We start from the raw sequence: 10,911 nt of genomic DNA on the forward strand, positions 1-10,911 counted from the left end.
TTATTTTAATTCTTGGTAATGTTTTGTATTGCCTTTAATTGCATCTTAATAAATTCTTTGTTTCTAAAATTATCTCAGAAATTGAGCAAATTGGTTGTGAATAACTCATTTTTTTAGTTAGCTTGTGGGCCAAATCACAGGCTAATAAAAATATCACATCTATTTAACTAATTAATAATCAACTAAATTCCAGCTTATCTCTAATTTTAAAGCTAATCCAAACTTATCGTAAATTATCAAAAACCGCCCCACTAATTCAAATTCCTTCAATCCAAGCGGACTTGCTATCATTCTCTTAAAAATCCCCTTTTTCTGATTAAGAAGTTGATTATCAAATTGTAAGAACTAAATCGAAGACAAATTCTCTATTTTCTTTTGTCTTTTTTAACCCATCAAATCTAATTTTGAATTCTTATTGACCTTAGCAATACAGCCTTTGAGTTCAAGGAAGCATCCAATGGACCAGCTCATTCGTGTGTACAGGACTAATATATTTTTGATGCAATTGAAAAATATATATATATAATAATAGAAATATTAATTTACATTAAATATGCATAAAACCATGTATTACTATAATCTCACTACCATATAATGCATGCCTCATTGTACATTTTCAAGAAAAGCTCAGAACTTCATGGCCAATTCTGAAACCATTTTCAGCAAAAGGGTGTTCTTTGTTTGATTGTATTTTGATCAGACGGCCAAGATTTGATTTTGTTCTTTAGATAAATCAGATTTCTTTTTGTAAATAGAAAAGAAGAAGATTTAAGGAGGGAACAGTTTCAAACTGCCTTCAGTATTAGCTTTGCCTTCAACTATTCAAATTCAAAAATCTGTGACTGTTAAAAGGTAACATAAAGAAATGGTTAACCGTTTGCTTTTTTGTTCAGTACCGTTAGCTTTAAATGTTTAAATTTCAGTTTTTATCTTCATATTCAAGACTGCTTTTGTATACAAACTTTGCTGCATATTCAGAGACTTATTTAAAGTTGCAGTTAACAATGACACATGCTATTTTTCTTTTGCTTTTGTCCAAAAAGAGTATAAAACATTGTACTTTATCTTTTTGCTGTAGATTCTGTTATTTTTAATTTCAGTTTAGTTCCCGGGTAGTTAAAAAGCTTTTGGATTTGAAAGAAGACATCAATTTTCTTGAAACTTTTGCTTGCAAATCTTGAAACAACTTGTGGCATTTTGTTGATTGTTTTGCAGATTTGACCAGAGAATTTACAGCAAGAGAGTCTCAAAATGGAAAATATTTCAAGTCCTGATGAAAGTCCTGATGTGGGATATGGATATCAACCATCACCATCTTCTGTGGATGATCAATCACCTACTGAAACAACAGGTTTTTCGACGTTGAGTGGCTATTCTTTTGCCTATTGCAGAACAAACTCAGAGACCTCAGCCTTTTCAGAACATACAGATGAAAATAGTTGGTCTGAGACAGGATCTCCTATGAGCTCGCGAGGCATGAAATCTCCCACTCGTGCTGTTCTTTCGAGACTAGGAATGAGGCAGCACAAGACTATTGCAGATGATCCTGAAACAATAGATTTAGGTAAGTCAATAAACTAAATAGGATTACAAGTTTAAGCTTCATATATGATTTTGCTAACTTTGGTATCGAAAACTTTGTAGAGCTTGAATTGATGAAGGAGAGATTTTCAAAGTTGTTATTAGGAGAGGACATGTCAGGAGGGGGAAAAGGTGTATCAACAGCAGTGACAATCTCAAATTCCATTACAAATCTTTATGGTAAGTTTCTCAAATAGACATTCTAAATCCCAGTTTAATATGATTCTTGTTCTATTTTTTGTTTACTGATTGTTGTTTTCTTCTTCAGCATCTATGTTTGGTCAACACCAAAGATTGGAACCTTTACATCCTGACAAGAAAATAATGTGGAAGAGAGAGATGAATTGTCTCTTATCTATATGTGATTACATTGTGGAATTTGTTACTACATCACAAAAGTTTCAAGATGGAACCACTGTTGAGGTGAAAACTCTTTTTAGCAGAAGATTTACTCTCTTTTCACTTTTGCATATTTGAGAGTATTAACACAATGTCAACTACTTTTAGGCATTGACAAGCAGGCCTAGATCAGATATCTACATCAACCTTCCTGCACTGAGAAAACTCGACGCCATGCTCCTGGTAAGACCACACAACTACAATCTCCTCAAAATCAAAATGTTCATTCAAAATCAAGTTCCATTTTAGCAACATGAAGCTAAAAATGAGATCTTTTATAGGAAATCTTGGACAGTTTTGAGGCCACTGAGTTCTGGTATGCTGAGCAAGGAAGCATGTCAAGCAACTCAACACGTGCTGGATCGTTTAGGAAGATTATTCAGGTTCAGCCTCAACCTCAGCGCAAAGAAGAGAAGTGGTGGTTACCAGTTGTTTGTGTTCCTTCTGGTGGAATCTCCGAGAAGGCAAGGAAGCACTTGAGACACAAGCGTGACTGTGCCAACCAAATTCATAAAGCAGCAATGGCCATCAATAGCAGCATTCTTTCTGAAATGGAAATCCCAGAATCATACATGGCATCACTCCCTAAGGTACCTTCTATTGAATAATTCTTGATTAAATGAATAACATACTCAAAACATAATACACAAACATAGGAAATTGCAGTACTAATGAGGAGATAATTTTGGTACAGAGTGGAAAGGCGAGTGTTGGAGACTCAATCTATCGCCACATGTATTCAGTGGAGAAGTTTTCCCCAGAACATCTCCTTGACAGTCTAAACATAAGCTCTGAACATGAAGCACTTGAACTTGCTGACAAGATTGAAGCTTCAATGTATACATGGAAACGTAAAACATGCATGCCTCAATCGAAATCATCATGGGTCATGGTAAAAGATCTTGTCTCTGAAGATCGGACTGATAAGAATCATGTCTTAGCAGAACGAGCAGAAAGTTTGTTGTTTTCTTTGAAGCAACGGTATCCTGAACTTTCACAAACAACATTGGACACAAGCAAGATCCATTTCAATAAGGTAAAAATTTCAATGAATCCATATCTTGAATACTTGACCGAACAATGTAATTGTTAGGCCTTACACTTGAATAGATAAGTGAACGAAGATATATTTACTGACTGTTGCAGGATGTTGGAAAGGCAATCTTGGAGAGCTATTCTAGAGTATTGGAAAGTTTGGCATTCAACGTTGTTGCTTGGATTGAAGATGTGCTTTTTGTAGATAAGACCATGAAAAACCAAGAAGAGTAGGGACTGCAGTAAGCAAAGCCTTTTTGATTTCTGCAAATAGGATTCAAATTTCAGCTCCTCCGGAAATACAGTTAAACTTCCTGTAACAAAGGATCATTACTGAATAGAATAGCACCAAGTCGAGAACTTGACAAAAGAAGGATCAATTTCACTACGTGATAACCAAATTGATTCTGTAATTTGAGAGAAGTATTCGAACTTGGAAATCTGTTTTTATCATGATTTTGTATATTTATATTTTATATCCGAGAGCCAAATTCTGTAGTTTTCTATTCTTTATCGGCATTCTCATTCCTTAGATCCTCTAATGAGGGCATTTTATGTCCCTTCCATCTGCATTTTGTCAGGAATAATACAACAACAACAACAACATACCCAGTATTATCCCACACATTGGGGTTTGGAAGGGTAGTGTGTACGCAGACCTTACCCCTACCTTGTGAGGATCACCACATTAATGAAAATATAGACAAGGGACAGTACCAAAAAGCCATATAAAAGCAAAATAAAAACAACAAGATAGTAAGGTGATCAACAATGAAAGAAAACAACGGTTAGTCATAAAAACCTACTACCAACAGAAAGCGAGATTGCGTGCCAATACTACTGCTATGAACACTCTACACTACCTACTCTACTACCCTAATCCTCGACATCCATACCTTCCTATCAAGGGTCATGTCCTCGGTCAGCTAAAGTTGCGTCATGTCTTGCCTAATCAACTCTCTCCACCTCTTCTTTGGCCTACTTCTACCTCTCCGTAGGCCCTCCAATGTTAACCTCTCACACCTCCTCACCAGGGCGTTTGTGCTCCTCCTCCTCAAATGTCCAAACCACCTAAACCGAGCTTCCCGAATCTTGTCCTCAATAGGGGTCACACTCACCTTATCGCGAATAACCTCATTTCTGATCCTATCTAACCTGGTGTGCCCGCACATCCATCTTAACATCCTCATCTCTGCTACCTTCATCTTTTGGACATGAGCGGTCTTGGCTGGCCAACCCTCAGGCCCATACAACATCGTTGGTCTGACCACCACTCTGTAGAACTTACCCTTTAGTTTCGGTGGCACCTTCTTGTCACACAAAACACCGGAAGCGAGTTTCCATTTCATCCATCCCGCCCCAATTTGTCAGGAATAATATGTTCGCAATACAAATGCCAACGTACTACCATCTGATATGAAATAGCGGGAAAAAAAAATAATAGCATACACTCTCAGGGAAAAAAGAAATAATAGCTCGTTTGGTATAATCACGGGATTAAAATTGAGATGAGTTAATCACATGTTTGGTTGTAATAAAATCGTGTTATAACTAATTCCGAAATTGTATTTTTTTTTTATCCCTTGGGATGGTGGAATAACTAATCCCAAGATAATTAATCTTGGGGTAACTTGTTCCAACCAAACGACCCCTCAAAGAATTCTTTAAGCCTCAGAAACTGGAATTGTTTTTGATAAATGAGCAGTCAAAAAAACATTACATATTACTTGAGCATATAGCCCAGTGAGAATTATCATTCACCAAACTACTGTCATAAGAACAGTTTCTTGATTCCCTGCTTAGTATTTAACTAGGGGAACAAAAAAGAAAAAAAAAAGCACAATTCAGGATCAATTTTCCACTGCTGAAAGCAAATGAAACAATACCACATGTGCTTCTCGGAAATGACTGACCTAAAAGGATAGTTTTTATCATCATCAATCCTAAGCCACTATAGACAGAATTTATATAAACATTGGAAAAAAGGACTACCATTTGTTCAAAGATTGGAGCTTTATAGTATATTATTTATGCTGAAAGATTAGAGCTTTTTACACATCAGTCCAAGAACCAGTTCTGAGCCTCATTGGTCTCAATGGCCTAATTCTTGATGAAGACTTGAAAGCTTCAACCAATGACTTGCATTTATCATTGTCCCCTTTGTTTTCCTCCAAACATTTCTTCAATGCTTCAACATCAGCCACAGCCACCTTCTTCTCTGCAATCCCACTCTCCCTTTTCTCATCATCATTATCCATTTCTTCAAAATTCAACCAACAAAATCCAAAAAAGAATCACTAGAAATTTTAGATTGAACTCTATATACTAATTGATCATGGAAATTTGAGAGTCAACAAGTTGTACAGTGATGAATTGTGTGATTAAACTGCAAAAGAGGAGCATAGGATTTTTGTGGCAGCTTCTGTTTTGGTTGTTTTTTGGGAGTTTGGGAATCTATTAAAAGTGGGACCCTGCACAGAGGTGATTGACATGGATCTGATCACTTGCTGACTTATTCAGTCACAAGTGTACTTTGAGGTGAATTTTTTTCTTGTTTTCTTTTTCTCATAAATTTACAGTATATTTAAGTATGCTATCATTATAATTTAACAAATCAATCTATAGTGTAAAAAATTTTACACTGATATATTACTTAAATAATTCCTCTGTTTCAATTTATGTGAATCTATTTTCTTTTTAGTTCGTGCCAAAAATAATATATAACCTCTTTCCATATTTGAAAATAATTTACTTTTATGCAATAATTTATAGCCATACAAAATATGTGTGCCTCATTTTATACCACAAGTTCAAAAGTCTTCTCTTATTTCTTAAATTCCGTGTCCAGTCAAATAGGTTCGCATAAATTAAAACGGAGGGAGTATTAGTTAAGTTAATGTACTTTTTAAAGAAATATGCAAAGATATATATATATATATATATATATATATATATATATATATATATATATATATATTCTTTAACAAATCAAACTTCTAGAACACGGAACACGAAAATGTCCATGGTTTGAACTTTGAAGCTTATCCCGTCCATCACCAAATTACAGCTTGTTTGGCGGGTTATTACATATCGTTTTATAATGTATCGTATTGTATTATATTGTACTGTATTGTTTTGATGGATACAATGTTTAATTGGATAGATTGTATTATTTAATGTCATGCACCAGCAATATGAAGAATAGACTTGCAATATTACCAAAAAAAAGAAGAAGTAGGGTACGAGATAGAATTATCATATAAGAATATAGAGTAAAAGATAAAATATAATTATTTAATGACAAGGACAAGATGAGAGGAAAAAATAAGATAACGACGCGACAATACCAAATCGGTCATTACATAAAGCGGCACTTTTCGTCGTTACATAATGACAAATTTAACTATACGATACAATAAATTTAAGTAAAAATAAAATAAACATTATGTTATTTAAAGTAAAAATATGTAACAATCAACCAAACAAGGTGTTAAGTCACACATAAGAGCTTCTTGCACATAAAATATACTATATTTTTAATAAAAGAATTCTTTTCCACAAGTTTAAAATTTTAAATAAGAGGATTATAAGCGACAATCTTTTGATTTATTATTTGTTCGCAACCAGATGTCACAAAGTTATATGCTAGAAAACACAGATTTAGCATGTGTTTAATCATTCGGCATTCAAATTTGACTCAGACTACACAAAACAGGATGTGGGGTGTGTTTTCTTGCTCCCACAAGAATCCTTGGTTTCAGTTTCAGAGTTTTCGGTTAACTAATTGTCTTCTTTTTTTTTCCTTTTGTAAAACACTTGCGAGATTCTGTTTCTCATCTTTCTCTAATCATCTCTACCTTTTTTTCTTGTTCTCAGTTGCAGAGATCTTGTTCTAAAATAATAAGAGTATGTCAAGGAAACAAAACGAAAAATAATGACCTTTTTGTCGTTGCCAGGGGCGGCAAGGCAAGTTGCTTGAGGCCCCATATCTGTGGGGCTCCCGAAATTTCTAATATTAAATAGTTGTATATGATAATTTTTTTTAAAAAAATATTTAGTATATCAAAGAAAAAGCATATTTTTTAATGAAAAAAATAATTTGGGACCGCTCGAGATATTGGGAATAGGAATAGTTACTTTTGGAATTCACCTTAAATGCCCTAAACTTTACGTGTGTATTCTTACCTCATTTATACACATCATCATTATCACATGGCCTACATTACTTTTATCACTTTATTACTCTCTCTTCAAACTATATTTAACTTCAATCTTTTATATTCCTTTTGGCCTTTCTACACTTAAAAGTTCATTGTGTGGTAAATTATTTTCTCAAATAAGAGAGCAGAAAGCAGTTGCCAACACTTTTTTTTTCAAGCTTTCCCCATGTTACATCTTTTGTTCTTAAGTATATATTGTCTTTTTATTTATTTTGTCACAATCCAAAATCCAACTAGTCATGATGGCACCTAACCTAACCCGCTAGGTAAGCCAACTTTCAATTATCCAATTACAATAATAATTATTTAAAAGAGAATATCTAAAACCAATACATTTTCCCAAAAACTGGTAGTACAAATCATGAGCTTCTAAGAATAGAGTATACAAAGCGAAAATAAAATAAATACATATTCTGTTTGAATAATACATAAACAGAGCTTTTATAAATCTAAGGCTACCTTGAACAAGAGGTAGCTGCAACAGGAACGCAGGTACATCTTTAAATCCGGCAACCATCGAACACAGCCACAACGACAACCAATATCTGCACGCAATGTGCAGAAGTGCAGTATCAGTACAACCGACCACATGTACTGAGTAACTAACAAACCTAGCCATAGGTTAAAAGTAGTGACGAGCTTCTACCAAGGTCAGAGTCCAACTTCCATAACCAACAATAGTTCATAACAATATTAAACAAGTAATACCAGAAGTAACTCAAGAATAAATGCTCAGCTAAATCATGACTTCTGAAAATAGTTCTGCCTTTCAAGTACATCAATGAAAACCCGAATAGTTTACCGAAGTTACCAAAAATATGAATAAGTTTGAAAACAATAATTTTTCCAAAATCCTTTCAATAATAAATAAAATATCTCATTTTCTTTCCCAAATAACCAGTGTAAAACAAATGCATCACTATGCCCATATGTCAACATGTGTGAGAAATCATGAATAATGTGATACCGTACAACATGAGAAAAATACATCTCTATGCATATATGTCATGTGTGCATGTCAATGCAATGTATCTCAGAGATTGCACTCATGTACTCACACTCTCAGAGTACTCAATCTCATTGTCTCGCATTCTCTCTCACTGTGCTCAGCACACTCAATCACTCAGCGCTATACAATACATGTTGCGGCATGCAATCCGATCCCTATTTATAGTCGACTGCGCTCACTAGGGGTGTGTACAAACTCACGAGGGGCTCCTACAACCCAAGCGCTATAAGTACGGACAACTCACGTGCTGCACGGACAACTCACGTACTGCACGGACAACTCACGTGCTACAATATCATATCTGGATCTGCACGGATAACTCACGTGCTGCACGGATAACTCACGTGTTGCACGGCCAACTCACGTGAAATAGTATAATGTAAGGATCTGCACGGCCAACTCACGTGCAATAGTATAATATATAAGGATCTGCATGGCCAACTCACGTGCAATAGTATAATGTATATAAAGCCAACATGGCCTGCTATGGCGTGAAGCCCGATCCCAAAAATATCCTCACAATCAGGCCCTTGGCCTCCCTCAATCATCAATCTCTCCAGTCTCTCTCTCATGGGCTCACAATGTCATGAGAATAGCCCAAAATGATGATATGATGTATCAATAAATAATAACAGAGACTAAGATATGATATGCACTGAAATGAATATGACTGAGTATGAATTTTTAATTTAAAATAAATAATTCACAATAATATGACCTATGTGGGTCCCAATAATACTGGAACATAGCCTCAACATGATTTTTAATATACTTTTCAGCTCAATTTCATTAACACATAAAACTGCATGGAAAATGTCAAGATTATTTACTACACAATTTTACAGAAATAATTATGTCACAATTTCTATAGTGCACGCCCACACGCCCGTCACCTAGCATGTGCGTCACCTCCCAATAATTCACAAAATACATATATTTAGGGTTCATACCCTCAGCTCCAAGATTAGAAGAGTTACTTACCTCGAACAAGGCGAACCCAACGTCGAGCAAGCTAATCAATACTTAGAAAATTCCATTCCGCGCGTATCCACCTCTGAATGTCTTCTTGTCTCCTCAATTCAATGCCAACGATCCAAAACTGAAATTCACCCCTTAATGTTACTACAACGATCTACTATACTAAGCAATTTCAATCTACAATATCAACATCCATTGGGACCAACATTAGTAACCCATTCCATAGTTTAGGCCATTTAGACAATTTATCAAATACCTAGTGGGCATACATTTATACATTTCTTAACCATAGAAATAGTTATTTCAACTACCATAATTTACTAACAATTCATCCCACCATCATTATTTAACAACTTATAATCCTAACATCACATGTGTGACCAACCATTCTCACCCAACCAACAACATTCCATCAAATAATCTCCTTTCAATTTCTATAATGGTTATGTATTTAAATTGGGAGCTTATGACTTTCAATAACCATACCATGAGTTCCTATACTTAATTCATACTCATATTACCATAATATATTCATACATTTAAGTATAAGGGTGTAGGATTACCTTTTGGAAGAAATCTTGCAAAACCCTCCTTTGAGTTCTTGAAGAAATTTTTTGAAGATCTATGTATTTTATGTGTAGATTTCATCAATACTAGTGTAGAAATGATAGTATTTCATACTAAAATAATGAAAATTTCTTACCTTGAAGAAGAGGGGAGTTGGTGGTCTTGAGAGAGTGGAGAAGAGCTCCAAAATTCGAAAATGAACCCCGAAATTATTTTGTATTTATAGGCCCAAATTTCTGGGTTTCGGATGCTACCATAGATGCTTCGCATCCCCACTTCACTCCACTTTGAAGTTCAGATGCAGACCTGGATGCTATGGCAGCACTTCACTGCCAGTCTTTCTTTCGGACGCGGCCTCGGATGCTTCGCATCTGTAGACTCCTTCGCTAGTTTTTGGTAATTTGGTCATAACCTCTTATAGGAATGTTCAAATAATAAACGGTTTGAAGCGTTAGAAACTAGACTCGAATACCTTTAAGTTTATAGGTCATGCATCACATAACTATTTATATATATGTAGATATGCTCGTCCAAAGTTTGGTCTTGTGCGTACTCATTTGGAACTTTAGTCTATCATGAAATTTCCAACTTGACTTGGACTTAGGGCTCTCCTTAGACCCCACATCACTTATAATATGCCTCGTACACTTATTTTCATATCCAATTGATATCTTTTATATTAATGGTCCTGGTCTGCACACAAAATAATATAATGAGCGCACATCAACTTTCTTACTTGTCACGACCCTATTTCACCTATAGGTCGTGATGGCGCCTAACACTACAGCTAGGCAAGCCAACTTAATAAATTAAGCATATATTGACAAAATTTAAAACTAAAAAAAATAATAAAACACCAAATTCTACCAATGTATATGCCAAGACCTGGGGTCACAAGTGTATGAGCATCTAGTAGATTATACAAAACCTGACCCTGCATGGCGAGATAATTCAGAAAACCTAGCCTCATAATCGGTCACTGACATCTGACCCTGCTGGAGCTGCTCAAACTAAAACCGCAACTCTTCCCTCTGGGAGGGTGGAATATACTTGTCTAGGAAGATACGGGTGAACCTGTCCCAAGTCATGGGAGGAGAATCTGCTGGTCTGCCAAGAACATAA

General features: G+C 35.2%; 1 protein-coding gene across 1 annotated transcript; it reads left to right on the forward strand.

Moving 5' to 3' along the window:
- Nucleotides 1-973: 973 nt before the first annotated feature.
- Nucleotides 974-5,319, forward strand: LOC107811117 (rop guanine nucleotide exchange factor 3-like). The gene is made up of 7 exons (XM_016635988.2): nucleotides 974-1,564; nucleotides 1,645-1,761; nucleotides 1,850-2,004; nucleotides 2,089-2,163; nucleotides 2,262-2,570; nucleotides 2,675-3,016; nucleotides 3,127-5,319. The coding sequence occupies exons 1-7, from the start codon at nucleotides 1,252-1,254 to the stop codon at nucleotides 3,247-3,249; spliced, it is 1,434 nt and encodes a 477-aa protein (XP_016491474.2). The 5' UTR covers nucleotides 974-1,251; the 3' UTR covers nucleotides 3,250-5,319.
- Nucleotides 5,320-10,911: the final 5,592 nt, after the last annotated feature.

Source organism: Nicotiana tabacum, chromosome 19 (assembly GCF_000715075.1).
Source record: "Nicotiana tabacum cultivar K326 chromosome 19, ASM71507v2, whole genome shotgun sequence".
Lineage (NCBI taxonomy): Eukaryota > Viridiplantae > Streptophyta > Magnoliopsida > Solanales > Solanaceae > Nicotiana > Nicotiana tabacum.